Source organism: Bos indicus, chromosome 18 (assembly GCF_029378745.1).
Source record: "Bos indicus isolate NIAB-ARS_2022 breed Sahiwal x Tharparkar chromosome 18, NIAB-ARS_B.indTharparkar_mat_pri_1.0, whole genome shotgun sequence".
Classification (NCBI taxonomy): Eukaryota; Metazoa; Chordata; class Mammalia; order Artiodactyla; family Bovidae; genus Bos; species Bos indicus.
In genome coordinates this window covers 49,102,157-49,122,195 of record NC_091777.1, presented here as the reverse complement: position 1 = coordinate 49,122,195, position 20,039 = coordinate 49,102,157, and the positions used below count along the sequence as shown (strand labels likewise).

The 20,039-nt window shown below is 53.2% G+C and overlaps 1 protein-coding gene across 2 annotated transcripts; it reads left to right on the top strand.

Moving 5' to 3' along the window:
• Positions 1-70: 70 nt before the first annotated feature.
• On the top strand, positions 71-19,937 carry SIRT2 (sirtuin 2). 2 transcript variants are annotated; one of them, XM_070770991.1, is made up of 16 exons: positions 86-204; positions 1,036-1,082; positions 4,131-4,179; positions 4,443-4,556; positions 7,686-7,727; positions 7,859-7,965; positions 8,088-8,144; positions 8,761-8,829; positions 14,660-14,789; positions 17,102-17,161; positions 17,470-17,525; positions 17,675-17,751; positions 17,839-17,890; positions 18,811-18,881; positions 19,024-19,090; positions 19,208-19,937. In XM_070770991.1, exons 1-16 carry the CDS (start codon positions 189-191, stop codon positions 19,364-19,366), a joined length of 1,173 nt encoding a protein of 390 aa, XP_070627092.1. In that variant the 5' UTR covers positions 86-188; the 3' UTR covers positions 19,367-19,937. The 2 variants fall into 2 exon arrangements, with proteins under 2 accessions (XP_070627093.1, XP_070627092.1); XM_070770992.1 differs by lacking the exon at positions 1,036-1,082 and having other exon boundaries at positions 71-204.
• The last annotated feature ends 102 nt before the right edge of the window (positions 19,938-20,039 follow it).

Genomic DNA, 20,039 nt, shown 5'->3' with positions numbered 1-20,039 from the left:
TGAGGCACTCTGGGATTCGTAGTCCGGCTCTCGCGTGTCTCCTCTTACCTCAGAGGGGCACGCTCGGGACGTTTTCTATGGCTCCTGGGAGTTGTAGTTCTTTGACCTATCTCGGCCCCCTCCTGTTTCCGGTGCCGTCACGGGATAGAGCAGTCGGTGACAGTCCCGAGGGCCCCCGCCCCGCGCCCATGGCCGATCCGGATCGTGAGTCGGGGGCCCTGGTGGGAGGGTCGGGCCGCGCCGGGGCCTGGCTGAGGGCTGCAGGCCCCGGGGCCCGAGGGCGGGAGTGGTGGGGCATGAGATGGGGGCTGCATGGAGGGGAATGAGGTTCAGGGAGCCGTTGTGATACATATTGCTAGATTGGTGGGTTTCTGGGTCGCGAGGTTTTAAGGGTCCATTTGCCATGTCCCCTAAGTTACTAATGATAGCGTGTGTCTCGCACCTTAGTTGCTAAGGACCCTTGTTACTAGGGACTTAGAATACCGCTGTCCGGGTTGCTAAGGGTACCTGGTTGTTAGTGGGAACTGTAGGGTGCTAGGGGACCCCTAGTGTCCCCTCCTATCCCTTCCTTCCTCTTCTAAACCTACCATCTCGCCCATCCGTTCCGCCCCCGCCACCTCTTCTTGCAAACCTGCCTCCAGGCCCAGTATCCCTTATCTTCTCTTTCTTTCTACTTTTTTTCTGCTTGTAAACCTAACCCTCCCAGCACACACTCACACACTACTGTCTTTCCTAACTCCTCCTAAGCCTTCCTTCATGCCCTTATATGCTTTACTTTCTTTTTGCTTTCCTAAGCCTCCTTGTCCCAGCCTCTTTGTCCTTCACCAACCACCTCTCCTCCCAACACTCTCCACTCTAATAAAATCTGCTTTTCTTCCTTTCCCTCCCTCCATCTACTCCCTTTTTATACCCCCACCCCGTATAACTAGGTTGGAGGGTCTTGTTGCCCCTCTCTGCACCCCAACTTGGAAGCCCTTCATTCCCCGTTAACCACTCCCTTCACTGTAACCACGTCTGCTCCCCCTCCTCCCCCAGCCTCTGACCCTGAGGAGACCCAGGCAGGGAAGGTGCAGGAGGCTCAGGTGAGATGGGGACAAGGGTGGAGGGAAGGAGAGAGATGGACTTCCCACACCCCACACCGGGGGGAGGTGGCAGAGGGGAGTCAGATATCCCAGGGCCCTCAGCTCACTGCCCCAGCCCCTCACCCCACCTCCCCTTGTGGTTCAGCTCCTGGGGGAATGGTGGATTCTGGGGCCTGTCAGAGAAGGGTGTGCGGCCTCAAGCCTAGGCCTGCCCTTGCAAACTTTCCTTTCTCCCTGTACACCCCTCCCACCCACCTTCCCTCCTGAACCTCATTCCCAGTGGGCTTGGAAGAGATTTGGTTCCTGAATTCACAGATCTCATAGACGTGTGACTCGACAGTGCTCTACTGGTGATCATGAAAATAGGGCAGGGCACTTTGGGAGCACGGAGTAAACTGTGTGAGATCACACAGTTCCCAGCCAGTCCCTTCCCGGGAAGAATCCACAGGCCAATCTCAGAGTCGGACTGAGATACAGCACATGGTAGTCAGTGTAGAGTAACTTAGGATTTTCTTAGGCAAGGTGAGAAGTGGTGTCCCAGGCAGAGGGTATACTGGGGGGCATGAAAGAGTGTCATGTGTTCAGGATTCAGGTGGCTGATTACCTTGATGGTTAGCATTTACCGAGTATTTAAGCCAACTGGGTACTCTGCTTCGTGTTTGATGGGCATCCTAGCATCCCGGGGGCAGTGGTGGAGGGGAGGGGTGCAGGTCTACTGTGGTCATTTTATAGCCAAGGAATTGGAAACTGAGTTCTTTAACAACTTGTCCTCTGTCCACTGGCTAGAAGAGCAGGGACAGGTTTGCAACCCTCGGCGCCTTGACATATTGCCTCCCAGACACTTCACTGGAAACGGGTCACAGAGGCTCCACCATCACCTTCAGCTCCCCCCTGAGACCAAGTTGCTCCCACGTGCTGGGCAGGGCCCTCGCCTCCTTCCACAGAGCTTCACTGTCTGCAGCCTGAAAGCGTGCCAGCCCACCCACAGACACGAGGTCGCGGTTCACATGTAGGGCAGAGCAGAAGCTGTGACAAGAGCACCCCACAGATGCACGGCCGAGCCACACCAAGGGGACAAGAGCTCCCTGTCAGGCCAGGCTTCTCCCTCGCCTGGCTCCCAAAGCCTGGCCACTGTCAGAGAAAAAGGTTTCATGTGGAAAAGGGACCCTCAGTCCCAAAGAGAGAGATCCGAGGGTGTAAATTGCAGCATTGTGCAATACAGCCAAACTGGAAACAGCCCAAACGACTGTCAGTTGATGGGTTAAATGAACTATGAACTGTACAATGCAACACTCTGTAGCTGGCGGGTCTGTGATATATTGTTTGGTGGAAAATGCGAGGCGCAGCATTGTACTGTGGGGTGACCCATTTCTGGGGAAATAATGAGTTTTCAGTTCAGTTCAGTCACTCAGTCATGTCCAACTCTTTGCAGCCCCGTGGACTGCAGCATGCCAGGCTTCCCTGTCCATCACCAATTCAGATTAAAAAATCTGGAGTAATTACCACTGTACTGTTAATAGTGGCTATCTTGAAGGGGAGGATGGGGTGGGGGAGGCGGGGCTGTGGGTGAGGGACTCAGGAGGCAAGCACCTTCAAGTTATACATTGTCTAATGGTCAGAGTTTTGTAAAGCTTATAGACACAATCTTAAAGCAAGGAAACCTGGCTTTCCTGGTGGCTCAAACAGTAAAGAATCTGCCTGCAATGCAGGAGACCTGGGTTGGGAAGATCCCCTGGAGAAGGGCATGGCAACCCACTCCAATATTCTTGCCTGGAGAATCCTATGGACAGAGGAGCCTGGAGGGCTACAGTCCATGGGGTTGCAAAGAGTCGGACACGACTGAGGGACTTAACACATTTTTACCCAGTGGTGACCATGAAAAATCCCAGACTTCTTGGAGCGGGCATCATGGTAAACGCCACAGATTTTTGTGATCAGATGATTAAACTGGGGAAGCCAAAGAGAAAGGCCTTTGATGTGGAGGGCAAAGGGTGGACCCAGACAAGTCAACAGCAGGAGAGTAGATCAGAGATGCAGACTGAGACCGGGAGCTACGGCGGAGGCCGGGGCAGGGCCCCTGGAGGGACAGGCTGGCCCACGTGGAGCCCCGGGGAGGGGACATGCTCCCACAGGAGGGCAGGCAAGGGAGGCAGGAGACATCTGGCAAACACGGGGACAGAAGCCACACTGAGTTAGGGGCCCAGGGGGAGGAGCAGGCTTGGAAGAGATACTGCGGCCAGTTTGGGACACCGTGAGAGTGAGGGGTCTGGGGTCACACTTAGGGGGAGGCATCTGGGGGCTGTGGAAACCCCGGATCTGGAGACAGAAAGGTGGCATCCTCAGAAACTAGGCTGAGACCACTGGTGTGCATGGGGGAGCTGGCCCAGGGAAGGCGGACAGAAACAGGAGGGAGGGCCCGGGACGGAGTCCCAGACCCGCGATTTGGGCGCCTGGCCGAGGAGAGGAGTTGATAAAGGAGATGGAAGGGTTGGAAAGGTGGAGTGGGGGTGCTTTAAGCCAGAGGGCTGACGGCCACAGGGTGAGGACCGAGGCGTTTCTACCAGCGTTATTGACGTAGGTGAGGCGGGCTGCGGGGCAGCTGGGCAGGGCAGGGGACTGGAGGGGATATAAGTTGAGGACGTGGACCATGGGAGGTGATGAGAGCAGTAACAAGCACTTCCTGAGCACTCACCACCACTGCCGCCCCAACCATGGCTGTTCTGAGAGCCTCACATTGGAACTCACTGCTCACAGCCCTCCAGGTGGCCTTCCTCAGTCCTCCGAGCTCCACTTGTGAGAGGAGGAGCTCGGAGCCTCAGAAAAAACGCAGTCACCCATAGGAGGCCGCGCTCCTCTCGAGTTGCAGAGTTGGGTTTCCAACACAGGCAGCCTGTCCTAGAGCCCACACGCGCCCCCAGCGTGGTCCCCGCTGCTCCTCACTCCCTCGGGCCCACCTCCCAGCCACACCCTGGAACCCTGGTGTCATCCCCTCTTCCCCTCCCTAACACCACTTCTGGGGCCTCGTCACCCCACCTCCACCCCTTCCAGGACTCAGATTCAGACACTGAGGCAGGAGCCACTGGCGGAGAAGCAGAGAGTGAGTATCTGCCTTGGGAGCATGGTTCTGGGGGGTGCTGGAGGGCGGTTTAAGGCAGGGATCCAGGTGTTCACCTCCACCAGGGGTGACATGCAAAGTGTGTAAGAACAGATGCAGCATTTCGGGATCCCTGGCCGGGCCAGGCATCCAACCTTTAGTCGTGGGAAGACAGGAGACCCCGGGGCTGGGCAGGGGCACTCGGGGCCTCTGTGTCCCCTTGAACAAACACCCACCCAACAGCTGTCTCTCTTCTTTTTGGCCAGTGGACTTCCTGCGGAATTTCTTCTCCCAGACTCTGGGCCTGGGCACCCAGAAGGAGCGACTCCTGGACGAACTAACCCTGGAAGGAGTGAGCCGCTACATGCAGAGCGAGCGCTGTGAGTTCCCCACCCTGGGCCCCTTCCTGCGTGACTCCCCCCCACCCCCACTTCTTCTCATGACTTCTCAGCCCCAAACCATTCACAGCTTACGTCTGCAAGTCACAAGAAACCCAACTCAAACTGTCTGGTGCCAAAAAGGGAGTGTGTTGATCCTGTAACTGTTGATCCTGAAGTGTGGCTGGATTCAGCAACTTCTATGCTGAGCCCTTTCTTGGCTCTTCTCTGTATTCGGAGCTCCTGGCAGCTGTAAAAACAAGTTCCACCAGCCTAGCAGCTCCCACTGAAAAACAGCATCTTTCTCCCAGTGGTTCAAGCACAAGAGCAGAGATTGGCTCCGATTGGCCCAGCTTGGGTCACAGTCCTACCCCCCGAACCAATCACCATGTTTCTATTGGTCAGGCTTGTTTATTAGAGTGAAGATGCTAATAATAGTATATTATAGTAATTACCTTATAAGATTATGGAATAGACTCTTCCCCCAGGTATCCCCATGGCTTCCTTCCTTCTCTTTGGGACCACATGGACTGTAGCCTGCCAGGCTCCTCTGGCCATGGGATTCTCCGGGCAAGAATACTGGACTGGGTTGCCATGCCCTTCTCCAGGGGATCTTCCTGAGCCGGGGATCAAACCCTCATCTCCTGCGTTGCAGGCAGACTCTTTACCATCTGAGCCACCAGGGAAGCCCCAGGATTATGAAGAGGGATTACATAAATTCATAGATAAATGCCTGAAACAGAGCAAGCGTTGCCTAAGTGTTCCCCGTGACGATTCTTATAGGAGGCTTGTTCCTGGTGTGGTGTAGAGATCTTTTTACCCGGTCACTGGGTAATTTATATTTCTTGCCTCGAGTTGAGGTCACCAGAGTCTGAGAAACCGAGCCCTAAGCAGCCCTTGACTAGAACAATCGACCCTTTGAGGGTCCTGAACAGCCTTTTGTTGAGGACGTCTCCTGCAGTTTTCCTGTCCTCTAGCTGCTGCCATCTCTCCTCAGGCAGCCAGGCCGGACGCCCTGAGCCCCCCTCTCCTGGAGCGGCGGCCTTCAGCCATCTCCTGCCTTTGTTGTTGTCATTTAGTCAAATCATGTCCGGCTCTTTTGCAATGCCACGGATTGTAGCCTGCCAGGCTCCTCTGTCCATTGGATTTCCCAGGCAAGAATATTGGAGTCAGTTGCCCTTTCCTTCTCCAGGGGATCTTCCTGACCCAGGGATCGAGCCCGCATTGGCAAGTGGATTCTTTACCACGGAGCTACTCAGGAAGCCCCATCTTCTGGCTTGGGTGGGCCCCAAAGAGAATACAGGCAGTGGCTACAGAGCTTTCGTTCTGTCCGTCCTCCTGCACCTGGGTTTTAGAATAATTGATGGTGCCTGTGAGGGGATAGTAATAATTAATAGCAATGAACTGGGCTCTCACCTTTTGCCAGGCACTGGGCTGTGCACTTGACAGGCGTCCCCTCATATGATCGTCACAGGAGACCTGTGAGGAGTCAGCTGGGCAGAGGAGGAAACTGAGACACAGAGAGGTTGTAACCTGGTGCGGGGTTACACAGCCGGCGAGAGGCAGTCAGGGCTCCTGAATCTAGAGTGCATACTCACTCCCTTCCACTGGGTCCACTGGGTGTGCCAGGCCTGGTCCGATGGCATCCTGACACCCCAGAGGCCCTCACACTCGTGTGTGTCCATCAGCCGACTGACAGATGCCAAGGGCGCTGTGCAGCAGGGCTGCCGGCAGCCACCAGAGAGGCAGCCAGGCTACTTCCGCACAGCCCTGCGTGCTTGGGAAATGATTCCACCGGCCAGCCACCAGAGAGGCGGTCAGGCTACTTCCGCACAGCCCTGCGTGCTTGTGAGATGATTCCACCGGCAGCCACCAGAGAGGCAGCCAGGCTACTTCCGCACCGCCCTGCGTGCTTGTGAAATGATTCCACCTCTCCCCTCCCACATCTTCCCATCTTTTCCAAAAGCTGGTGACACTGGGGGAACAAAGTGCTTATAGGGATACGAATCATGGGTCTGAAGAAGTTGAGTACTAGTGTCTCGAAGAATCATTAGTGCTAGGCATTGATCTCAGCTTCACAGGAGAGAATTCCTTCTCTCAACAGCCCCCTCGAGGCCAGTGCAGTGATTGTGCCCATTTTACAGAGCAGGACGCTAAAGCCCAGCGTAGTGATCTGAACTAAGACCCACCCCCGCCCCACCCCCTCCACAACTCTGCTGGTGCACAGGAAAGCCAGGATTGGAAGCCCTTATCCACTCTGCTGCTCACTGGGTGTGAGCTGAGAATGGCCCAGCTTGGATCCTCACTTGAAAATTAATTGACTTCTGGTGGCTAACATGCATTTGATTATAGAGGGAAGGAATAGGATGGAGGAATGTGTATCATATGCTGGAAATAGATGGCTGTCCAATATTGTGTCCAGAAGATAAAGAGGTGGTGAGAGATTGTTTTTCACAATAACATGCAGCACTTCCATGGGAACACACCCTCCCGGCCTTCTCCCTAAGATCTACCTCTCACTAAGATCTCCTGTGTTTGTCTAGATCTAGCTAGGAGGAGAAATTTCTCTCCAAGTAGCCTTTTTATGAATCTTACTACACTGGTGTAATCTTAACCAATGGATTCTTTGACCCCATGCTGGCTCTTCCTTCAGTCAGCTGTATGATCCCTTCCCCTGTCTAAGCCTCAGTTTCCTCATCTGTAAAATGGGAATGTTAACACCACCCACCTTGAGATGGCTGGGAGACCCATTCAAGGATCTGAAGTGCTAGCCGCAGGGTTTGGCACAGAGTAAATGGCTTCAGGGACTGTGATAGGTGAAATTACTTAAAGGTAAGAACGGGAAGGGGAAACATTGCTCTTTTTTTTCTTTAAACTTTACTTTCTTAATCATTATATTCAGTCTATGATAATATATCTGATTATTAGACAGCAGTGCCACTAATAAGTTTTTTAAGTTGTCAAAAATCAATTGTAAACATCAATCAGCTCAGTACTTAATTTATGGCAAAGACAACTCTCTTAAGATAAGTGGTTCATATTTTGGAGCAATGTTTGATGTTCAAAGCAACAATTAACAAATGTAAGTTGAAAACAAGAAAAGCGCATGCTGCCTAAACTCTCCTCCTCCAGGTCGCAGGGTCATCTGTTTGGTGGGAGCTGGAATCTCCACTTGTAAGTGCTCCCCTCCCCCGAAAGCCACTTCCTGGTTGGGGCGCCCCTGTGAGGGCCTGGGGAGGAGCTGTGTTGGGGGGTGTGAAAGAAAAGGGGCCAGAGTCCCTTATTGATTACCCCTCCTCCCCCAGCCGCGGGTATCCCTGACTTTCGGTCCCCAAACACGGGCCTCTATGCCAACCTGGAGAAATACCGTCTTCCCTACCCGGAGGCCATCTTTGAAATCAGCTACTTCAAGGTACGTGTCACACAGGGAGGAGGGTCTATAGTGATGGAGGTGGACGGGGCCTCCTGGCTCCTGCTCACATCTCACCGGGGGCATCTGGGTGCCCACCTGCCCTCCGGCTCTCTCTCCCACAGAAACATCCAGAGCCCTTCTTTGCTCTCGCCAAGGAACTCTATCCTGGGCAGTTCAAGGTGAGCTCTTTTTTGTGGAAGTGGGGACAGGAAAAATTGGGGGCCAGCAAGCATGGGAAGGACCCCTTCAGGGCCCTTTAGACAAATATCCTACAACCATTAAATACATGGGCCCTGGTGGCCTAATCTTTAGGATTCTGGGTTTTCACTGCCATGGCCCAGGTTCAGTCCCTGTTCAGGAAACTGAGATCCTGCAAGCCTTGAAGCAAAGTAAAAAACAGAACAAAACAGAGTGGGCTTTGGGCCCAGATCACCGGAGTCCAGGTCCTGTTCTCTCATTTCCTGCTCTTGTGTCCTTGGACCTCAGTTTTCCCATCTGTAAAATGGAGCAGATAATAGTCCATGAAAAGAAATACTGTGAGGCTTTAATGAGCTAATGATACATGTAGGAGCCCAGACTCTGGAGCCAGGCTGCTTCTGTGCTAACCCCAACTCCACAGTTTGTGTGACTGGCCAGACAGTCACCCTCCCTGAGCCTCAGTTCCCTACCTGTGAAATGGGGATAATGAAGGTCTGTGCCTCATGGTGTGAAGATTCCATGAGGAGAAACAGGTCTGGAACAGTTCCTGGCACAGGGCGGTGCGCATTCAGCATTGCCATGCTTGCTTCCCTCCAGCCCACCATCTGCCACTACTTCATCCGCCTGCTGAAGGAAAAAGGACTGCTCCTGCGCTGCTACACACAGGTAGGCAGGACCTCGGGCATCCTGGGAGGAAGAGGCCGGGCAGGAGGGGTCAGGAGCTCAGGCCGCAGCCTCTCTGTTGTGTGACTTGCAGTGAGTCACATCCCCTCTCTCAGCCTTAAGTTTCCCTTTCTATGAAACAGAAGCCAGGGACTTCCCTGGCAATCCAGTGGTTACGACTCCGTGCTGCTTCCAATGCAGGGGACACAGGTTTGATCCCTGTTCAGGGAACAAGGATTCCACACGCCCCACAGGATGGGTGAAAAAAAAAAGCAGAGGCCAGAACCACTTCACCCTCTCAGGCCTGTGGTAACGTGGCAGTGACCTCCCTCAGGGCCACCCCATGAGTACTGAGAAAGGACCCCTTCTCTGAGCAGACACCTTTGGCACCATAGTTTTTTGGGTTTTCCATCGGATGATCTGAAGTGACTTGGTTTAGCATGATTACTGAAGCGAAAAAGTGTTCGTCGCTCAGTCGTGTCTGACTCTGACCCCGTGGACTGTAGCCCACCAGGCTCCTCTGTCCATGGGATTTCTCAGGCAAGAATACTGGAGTGGGTTGCCATTTCCTTCTCCAGGGGATCTTCCCCATCCAGGGATTGAACCCAGGTCTCCCACGTTGCAGGCAGATTCTTTACCATCCGAGGCATCAGGGAAGCTCCCACGGCCGCTGCACCTTGACAGTTTTCCAGTTGGTGGCTGTAGAGGCTTAAGAAAGGGGCACCTTCTTCTGATTTGCACAAAGGCCTTGTGTGGGCCATGGGCCACGGCTTATGTATGGCAGGCACTTAGCTGAGGGCCTCACCCAGAGGTCCTCAGGTAAGGACAGCTCGCATTCTTGGCTTCCTAGTTGTTGAGACTTTTGGGGTCTCGCACACCCAATAGTGAAAAGTGTCCCTCTACTTTTGTTTTATAAATATGTGTTGAATTACATGATCTACTAGAGCAGTGATACCATGCCTACTCTAATTCATATCTCAGAACCCAAATTTATAAAATAGAGAGAGAACCCATGGATAGAAATAGGTGTTCTATTATTTTCTTCCTGGCCTGGCAATCTGGAGCCTGCAGCCTCAGAATCTGCCACCAGGGGGAGGATGAAGTCTTTTTGTTCAGGTCCAGAATTCTCAGAAGGGGGCAAGTACTCCCACCTAGGGCTGGTGGGGGTTGAGGGGGAGCCCCAGCTCAGGATAAACTTGACCTTTCTTCTCAGAGAGTCAGTTTTATCCATGGAATACACTCAGACATGATACAAACAGCTCACCTGAAGCCAAGCACCTTCTGTGTGATTTCATGAAATCTTCACCACGGCCCTGCTGTCAATCCTGTTCGTCAGCTTCTGTCCCGGTGTTTACTAAGTGCCAACCAGTGCCAGGCCCTGCAGGCAGTAGACAGAAGGAGCAGACATCCCTGTCCTCTGGGAGCTAACACTCTAAGGTGGGGAGGGACAGTAGACAAGAAGGATGAATCGAGTATCTAGTCTGTTTAATGCTGAGATGTCTGTGGAGCACTGGGCTGAACAGAGAAGGGGAATCAGAAGTTCTGTGTGTGAGTGGGGAGAAGGGTGCTGTTGTGAACAATAAGTCAGGAAAGGCCTCGTGGAAAAAAGGGACATTTAAACAAAGACCTAAGGGGAGGGAGGGAGCCATGGGATCATCTCAGGGAGAGAGGCAAAGGGAACAGCCAGTGCAAAGGCCCTGAGGTGAGGCTGCACTTGGCGTGTTCAAATAGCTGGATCTGAGTGAGCGAGGAGGACAGTAGTAGGAAAGGACAGAGGAGACGAGGTCAGGAGGTGACAGGTGGACCATGTGGGCATTTGGGGGCCACTGGGAGGGCTTTGTCTTTTCCCTGGTGGGAGATGGAACCACAGGAGGGCTCTGGGCAGGGCCGAGACATGACCTGCCCCAGGTGTTCACAGGGTCCCTCTGGCTGCATGTGGAGGGCAGACTGTGGGAGGAAGCAATGGGGGTAGGGGGTGGGTACAGAGGCCAGGAAGGGGGCTGCAGTGATGGTCCAAGCAGGAGAGGATGGAGGCTGGGCCGGGGAGAGGGCTGTCCAAGGGGAGAAGTGGGTGACTTGTGAACCCGTTTTGAAGGTGGAGCCAACAGGACTTGCTGTTGGTTTGGATGAATGGTTCTTGAGAGGAGGAGAAGAGTCAGGGATGGCCGGACATCTCTCAGCCTGAGCACCTGATGTCTTTTACTGAGATGGTGGGATGTGCAGGCGTTGGGGGCAGAGGAGGAGTTTGGTTGAAGGCACGTCGAGGTTGAGATGCCCATTAGACAGCCATGTGGAGCTGTAGGCAGATAGCCAGACACTAAGGCATCTGGACTCAAGCTGGAGAGCAAGGGAGACCAGGAGATCACAGGGGTCCCAGCACGAGAAACACAGGCCCAGGACCATGTGGTTCATCCCAGATGCTCAGAGGGCTGACTCCCCACCTCCATATGAGGCACCCCCCTCCCCTGCCCCAAACCACAAAAGCACACCAGCTGCAGGGTATTTTTACATGAAAGCCAACATGAATAAGTTCTTGGGTCAGTGTGAAATGTGGTGGCATTTCCCCTTATAATATTTCACGCACAGATTTAAGTCTACATATATATTCACACTGGCGCATTACATTACACACAGGTGGAAACATTTTTTCCACTCTCATGTTTCATGTAGCCATTCTTTTTTTCAACTCCTCCTCACCCTCTTCTTCAACCTCAGCCACTTTTTGAGTCATTGACCCAGTTTTCTGCAACATACTGTCTTCATGTCTTCCTGAATTGTGACGATGTAGCACTTTTGAAGCCATGCTATTTTTATCTCAAGACCCAAGTATCCATTCAAACAGAACAGTTGTCTCCTTCAGTCAAGTCCCTGTGATCTCCATTCTTTTAAATCTATATCTGTGGCATTCACATTATACATTGGATTTATACTCAGCTTTCTTTCCCTTAAGCCCTTATCTAGAAGACCCTTCCTTATACTCAGCCACATAGCAGCTTCATGCTTTTTATTAATTTAAAAATAAATTTCCCATTTATAGCAGAGAAGCCTATATTTTTTTTTTTTTGGCTGTGCTGGATCTTTGTTGCTGCACAGGCTTTTCTCTAGTTGCAGCAAGCAGGGGCTGCTCTCTAGTTGCAGTGCGTAGGCTTCTCGTTGCAGTGATTTCTCTTGTTGGGGAGCACGGACTTTAGGGGCTTTGTGTGGGCTCAGTAATTGTTCAGTTGTCCCTAGTTGTCCCTTGGCATGTGACATCTTCCCCAGGGATCAAACTCACATCTGCATCGGCACACGAATATTTTAACACTGAGCCACTGGAGAAGCACAATTCATGCTTTTCAAAAGCGTGTCAGAGACGTGATGTCTTGAAATCGAAAGTGAGCTAAGGTTTGACAATCAAAAGAGATTGCAGATGAAAACTCAGACTTCAGGCTCTTCTTGAAGATCTGGAAGAACTGGGTGCACCCCGGGTGGCTTTCTGGGGTGGGTGGAGGAGGGAGCAGTTGACTAGAGCTGAATGGCCCACCTCCTCACCACACCCTGTTCCCTGCCTGGCACTGAGGCCAGACACCAGCTGCTCTGTGTCTCCATGCGGTCACTGCTGCTTGTCCTTTATACTGAGCCTCTTGGGCCGTATTCCCCAGCCCCAGCTTCCTCTCTGGAGGCCACTACTGTTGCCTGCTTCTTGGGTTTCCTTTGAAAATAGTCCACACTTAGGCAAGCAAACACACAAATTCATATGTTGATTTTTTCCACATCTTGTACACAGGGCCTTCTAACATCTTGGAGAGATTTCCTTCATACCAGTACATACGGGTCAGCCATGTCATTTTTTTTTTTTTAAGATAGATTTTTTTTTTCCCCCCAAGATTTATTTGTTTGTTTTTTGGCTGCGCTGAGTCTTTGTTGCTACATGCGGGCTTTCTCTAGTTGCCGTGAGCAGGGGCTACTCTTCATTGGTTGCACTCTAGTTGAAGAGTGCATTCTAGTTGCACTCTTCATTGTGGTGCCAAGGCTTCTCGATGTGGTGGCTTCAGTAGTTGTGGTGCATGGGCTCTAGAGCACAGGCTCAGTAGTTGTGACCCATGGGCTTAGTTGCCCCAAGGCATGTGGAATCTTCCCAGCCCAGGGATCAAACTCATGTCCCCTGCATTGTCAGCAGATGCTTAACCACTAGAACACTCAGGAAGTCTGGGCACATTGTTTTTTCTTTTTGGCTGTGCTCACAGCTTACAAGATCTTAGTTCCCCAACCAGGGATTGAACCCAGGCCATGGCAGTGAAAGGACCAAGTCCTAAGCACTGGACGACCAGGGAACTCCCCAGCCACATTCATTTTTGTTTATTTGTGGGTGCCCCATCAAAAGTAGCATCAGGGGACTTCCCTGGTGGTCCAGTGGCTGACTCCAAGCTCCCATCGCAGGGAGCCCAGGTTCTATCCCTGGTCAGAGAACAAAATCCTGCGTGCCACAACCAAAGGTCCTGCATGCAGCAATGACGATCAAAGATCCCTCGTGCCACAACCTGGAGCAACCAAATAAATAATTTCTTTTAAGGGGCATCAAAAGGTACCACAGAGGCACGTAGGTAGTCCTTTGATATGCCGTTTAGTTATTTGCATGAGTAGTACTGAGTAGTGTTAGTTGCTCAGTTGTGTCCAACTCTCTGCAATCCCATGCACGGACTGTAGCCCACCAGGTTCCTCTGTCCAGGGATTCTCCAGGCAAGAATACTGGAGTGGGTTCCCATTCCTTTCTCCAGGGGAATCTTCCCCACCCAGCCATCAAAACCAGGTCTCCACCTTCTTTACCATCCGAACACCAGGGAAGCCCAGTTATCTGCATACACGCTGCTTACTCGCGTGTGAGGAAGTCGGCAAACTAAGTCCAGGAGCAAAGGCAAAACTAGCATTTCTCCTAGGCTGGGGCAGGGGAAAGCTGCAGAAGGTCTGGAAACAGAGACTCTTGTCTGCATGTTTTGGGGGTAAACTGATGGCTGACTAGAAGCAGAGGGCAGTTGGAAATGGAATGGTGGTTCGCAGAGTCTCTGGGAAACCTTATTGGGTCAGCTGTGGACTACACGTTCCTGGCCATCTCTGTAACATCTGCTAGGTCCTCCAGAAGCACCTGCCTCATTGGCATTCCTCATGGGCAAACAAAAGCTGCTCCAAAATGGCTGGAGAAACCACAAATGTGAAAGAGACAAATATCCTTGTGTGTTGACTAAGGAAAGTAATTCTGTCTGAAAAGAATACAAGTTAATATACTATCTATGCAGCAGATCACAGTAAGAAACCCGACTGTTAAATAGGAAAACTGTAAATAAACTCAAAAAAACTTCCTGATTCATTGATTTGTGTTAATGTCTGGCCAAGCCTGCCACAGACAGCTGTGCAGGTTGGGCACTGCACAAGGATGCCATATCTGAGAGGGCTGTGTTTACAGTAGAGACACTGAAGATTGGTACATTTATTTCACCAAATTTCTGGCTGGTGCCACTAGAGTGTCTGGTTCTAACAGAACAAATTTTCCACAAAAGGGAAGGAAAATGACCTGATTTTGCAGAAAAATACCAGGGCTGGTTGGTGGCAGTGACCTGGGTTCATAGGCATTTGAGTTTGGGCCCCTGACTTGAAGCGTCCATGACTGACTTTTCAGAGGCACCATCAGGGGGAACCAAAGAGTTTTAGACACACCTCTGTCCCTTGCCTCTCCCCTCCTCTCTTCTCAGCCTATCCCACTTGCCTCTCTCAGCTGCAGTCCCCTGCTCTGTCTTCTGACCCCTGGGAGGGGAAGGTGGTTCACTCCTGACCCTCTCCCCTCCGTGTCTCCCTCCAGAACATAGACACCCTGGAGCGAGTGGCTGGGCTGGAGCCCGAAGACCTGGTGGAGGCCCACGGCACCTTCTACACGTCCCACTGCATCAGCTCAGGCTGCCGGCAGGAGTACTCACTAAGCTGGATGAAAGGTGAGGGGCTGGAGGTTACCCCCGAGGGTAGGCTTCCTGTCCCCTGTCTGCTCCTCAGCACCAGGGAAAGGGTCTCCATACACAGACACCAGCTCTGTCCTATGCAGTTCTGCAGCTCTTCCTTTCTCTCTTTTTTTTAAATTTATTTGTTTATTTATTTGGCTGTGCCAGGTTTCAATCAGGGCATGCAGGATCTTTAACCTTTATTATAGCATGTGGGGTCTTTAGTTGGGGCATGTGGGATCTAGTTCCCTGACCAGGAATCAAACCCAGGCCTCCTGCATTGGGAGTGTGGAGTCTCAGTCACTGGACTGCCAGGGAAGTCCCTGCGGCTCTTTTTAGCAGGTAATGGCAGCCCCTAAAGATGTGAGGTGGCAGTGGGGGTTCTCTGCTCCCAACCCCATCTCATAGCCAGGGTATAACGGATGCAGGCTCCAGACACAGCAACGTGTGTTAGCATACTGGCCTCCACGTGGTCATGCAGCCTGTTGCGTGAGGTCATGAAACCCTAGCCCTTTGTCCTTTGGGTGCTCTGACCCCTTCTTACATGAGGGCCTCATCCAGGCCAACACAACTACATTCTAAGAAGAGCAGAAGTATCAGGAGAACTTTCTGTGGTGAGGGGCATGTTCTATATGTATCTTCACTGTCCAACATAGCAGCCATCTGCTCCATGAGGCAATTGAGCTCTTATAATGTGGCTAAAATGACCAAGGAACCGAATCTCTAACGTTCTTCAGCTTGTATTAATTAAAATGTAAAAGCCACATGTGGCTCTAACCACCATATTGGACAGCACTGCCCTGGAGACACAGGGTTCAACCAGCCCATTAGCCGGATTCAGGTGAGTGGAGCCCATGACATGTGAAGCTGCGCACAGCGCTGGTATGAAGGCTGGTGGGGGCTGTCTCTAAGGGAAGAGACTCCAGGGCTTGCTAAAGTCATTGTCCCTGTTCACGTGAGGGCAGAGTGTCCAAAAAGAGAAGAAGAAGAAGAGAAAAAAAAAAACCCCAGTCAATCCACATTTCTAGAATGCCAGTGAGAGTTGATTTCTGATATCCATTGTGCTAATTAAGAAGCCACTTATTTCATCCATGCAAATCCATTTCTGACCTTTATGCTGATTTCACAAAGCCTCTGGTGTCCATGTGGGACAAGGACAGCTGCAGTGCTGATAGTAGGGCTTTTGGAATGTAGCCCTTCTGACAAAATGCCAGCTGACTGCCCCTGGGGCAAGGGTTCCTGAATAGCCCAAGTACAAGCAGCTGGGGGTCATGTACAATTAACATTACCCCATTATGTGTCCCTTGCAGCAGTGACATGAGCATCACCCACAAAATATCATGAGCTGTTAATGCAGAAATATTTTAAAGTAAATGGCAGACCTTAACGCATTGCTCTATATAAATATTGAAGGAATGAGTGAATATCTGAATGAACAAGCTAGGATTCTGTGGGTTGCAAGTGACAGAGGCCTTTACAGCTTTGATCAATAGGCAATGAGGAGGAGGATTGTCATAGCATGGTGTGTGTGTGTTGGGGGGAGGGGGTCTGTCACTGAGCCTAAGAGTGGGAAGCACCTGGACCTAAGGTTTTGTCCCCATCCCAGGATTATCTGCATAATTCTTCCCTCTCTAACCTAGCACCCACCAGGTCTCTCTGACCTGACCCATGATGGAAGTAGGGCTGCCCTCAAGGACCCATGGGAAGGGCTTCCCCGGTGGCTCAGTGGTGAAGAATCCACCTGCCAGTGCAGAAGACATAGGTTTGATCTCTGCTCTGGGAAGATCCCACATGCTGTGGAGCAACTAAGCCCATGTGTGCACCACAACTATTGAGCCTGTGCTGTAGAGTCCGGCAGCCTCAACTACTGAAGCCCATGCGCCCTAGAACCCATGCTCCAAGAAAAGCCACCTCAATGAGAAGCTCGTGCACCGCAACTAGAGAGTAGCCCCCCACTCGCAGAAACTAGAGAAAAGCCCGTGTAGCAATGAAGACCCAGCATGGCCAAAAAAAAAAAAAAGACCCATGGGAAGAACTTCACTCCCAAGTCCAGATTCCCCAAGTTGGGGGTTGGCGGAACCCAGTTGCCCCTTTTGGGGACAAGTGTCTGCTTATTTGTTTGTTCTTTCATGTAATAGCTGTGGACTGCTGCTGGGAGGAGGTCCTTCCTGGGCAGGGCAAATGCCCCTGGAGGCTCTGCCATGACTGAGATGTGTTTGTATTGACAATGAAGGGGGTGGTGTGGGCAGGCTGCAGCCCCAACCCAGGGCCTCTTACCTCCTCCTCCTCCTCCCCTTCCCCACGCCCAGAGAAGATCTTCTCCGAGGTGACTCCCAAGTGTGAGAAATGTCAGAGCGTGGTGAAGCCTGGTGAGCCTTGGGGCCTGGGACCAACCGAGGTAGATGCGGGCTGGGACCCTGCACACCCGCTAACCCCTTCCCAAGAAGGCCACGCTCCCCATCCATCCACCCCACCCTGGTCACCCTCTCTCCCTAACTAGGGGAGGGGGTGCCATAGCCCCCTGGCCTATTCCCCACTGCCCCGTCCACGCTCCTGCCCCAGCCCTGGGGTCCGCCTTCTCCTGCCCATTCTCTCTCCCACTCCCTGTCTCTGTCTGCCGCTTTTTCACCATCTCTTTCTGTCCCCGTGTCTGTCTGTCCGTCTGTCTCCCCCTCAGATATCGTGTTCTTCGGCGAGAACCTCCCAGCGCGTTTCTTCTCCTGCATGCAGTCAGTAAGTGTCCCCGCCGCCCCGTCTCGGCCCACACGGGGGCAGCCTAGGTCCTGCCCTGTGGCAGGTGGCTTCCCCAAATAGCTGCAGGTGGGCTTGCAGTGGGGGGCAGGGGCCAGCAGCCGACCTCATTGGCCACTCCCGCTTCGTAGGACTTCCTAAAGGTGGACCTCCTTATCATCATGGGCACCTCCCTGCAGGTGCAGCCCTTCGCGTCCCTCATCGGCAAGTAGGTTGGGGGCTGGGGCTGTGGGAGGCTGCTGGGAGGCCAGGGGAGCCGCGACAGGCCCTCACCACTCAGCTCACCATCCCCCAGGGCGCCCCTGTCGACCCCGCGCCTGCTCATCAACAAGGAGAAGACTGGCCAGGTGAGTCCTCTTCGTCCTACCCCGCCACCCCCACACACGAGCCCCACATCACCTCCCCCAGGCTCCCCGGGAACCAGGGGACAGGTCTCTGGGGAAGCCCAATACTCTGGGCCCCTCAGCTCAGACCTGGGGATCTTGGAATCCTCAGGGGTCAGATTCCAGGCTACCTCGACTCCAGGGTTCCACAGGCCTCTGGGTCAGTCACCCTTTTTGATCCTCTTTTTTGTCTATAGTAGGCCTTCGTTGCTGTACTTGGGCTCTCTCTAGTTGTGGCTAGCAGGGGCTACTCTAACTGCAGTGCATGGCGGGCTTCTCACTGCAGTGGCTTCTCCTGTTCAGAGCACAGCCTCTAGGGTATGGGCTCAGTAGTTGGGGTACACAGGCTTAGTTGTCCCACAGCATGTGGGATCTTCCCAGACCAGGAATGGAACCCATGTCCCCTACATTGGCAGGCGGATTCTTAACCACTGGACCGCCAGGGAAGTCCCATTCACCCTTTTGAGGGGATGATAGAACCCCAGCCCAAAGCAACTTAAGCCAAAACAGGAACCTTGAGCTTCCTGTGACTGAAGAGTCTGGGCTTGCTGGTCCCTGGGCCGGCAGCAGTGCCATCTGGAGTCGCTGTGCCGTCTCTCAGCTCTCTTTTCAAACTGAGGTGACCTCTGTCCCAGGAGGGGCTCCCTCCCGGGGACAGCTGTTTCCTCCAGCAGGCAAAAAACATACTGTGTGGCAGACACTGTGCTCAGCTTTTTCTCTGACAGTGTCATCTTAGGAGTGGGTGTGGTGATTACCCCCACTCTGCAGAGAAGGAAACTGAGGTTCAGAGAGGCCAGGCCACTTGAGTGAAGTCACAGAGCTGGGATTCAAACCCAGGCCCCCTGGCTCCGGAGTCTGTGCTCTGAGCTCCCCCTCCCCCACAGACTGACCCTTTCCTCGGGATGATGATGGCCCTCGGAGGAGGCATGGACTTTGACTCCAAGAAGGCCTACAGGTGAGGCCCGGGCCTGCAGCGGGTGAGGTGGAGCCTGCGAGGGACAGGGCCCAGGTGGGCGGGAAGGCACGGAGGCAAAGGACAGGCAGAACCACCAGTGCTGGGACAAGCCTGGGAGCTTAGACTCTTCCCTCGCCCTCAGGGACGTGGCCTGGCTGGGCGACTGTGACCAGGGCTGCCTGGCCCTCGCCGACCTCCTTGGATGGAAGGTGAGGAGCTATCACCTCAGCTCACCCCGAGCCCAGTCCCTGGATCCCCCTCCCACAGGTCCTCCGACCCAATGACACACGATGACCTCCGACCTCTATGAACTTTGCCCTCTGCAGAAGGAGCTGGAGGACCTTGTTCGGAAGGAGCATGCCAGCATAGATGCCCAGTCGGGGTCGGGGGCCTCCAACCCCGCTACTTCAGCTTCCCCCAGGAATTCTCCACCACCTCCCACCAAGGAGGAGCCCAGGACCACTGAGGGAGAGAAACCCCAGTGACCACTGCGTCTCCCAGGCAGGACACCCAGCCTTGGGACAGCTGAGCCCCAACCAGCCCTGGCCCTCCTCTAACTTACAGCTCTTTTCTGGGGAGCTCAGAACATTTCTTCAATGTATTAACTATTCCCTCCCAAAACTGGTGTCCCAGCACCCCTGACCTCACCAAATCTCTAACATTCTTGGGGGCAGAGGCTTGGGCAGCCTGTCTCTAACAGCCCACAGCCTCTAACCACCCCTACGGCCAAGGATCAGCCCCCCTAATCTCTAACTGCTCAGGGGGCCACAGGTACCTCCAAACTGCTAACTGTCCCAGGACAAGAGCCCCAGGGCCCACACGCTCTCTACTGCTCCCAAGGGTCTGTGGCCAAGTAGATAAAACCTAACCTACCCTGGGTGGGGAGTTGTGCCCTCCACGCACCCAGTGGGGAGATCCGAGCCTCAAGGCCTCCCAGGCCTCTGCCTCCAACTCTGAAAGTGGGTGCTAGGCCCCTCTCTTGGATCCCGCTTCCCAGGCAGGGGTGGGCAGATGGTGTTGCTTATTAGAGATGAATTAAAAACAAAAAACAACTAACGATTAGCTGTCTGGCCTCGCTGTTCTTTTCTGGGGCCCAGAGGGAAGCTGTCGGAGGAAGGGGGTTAGATCTCCGGCCGCTAAGGAAACCATCGTGAGAAG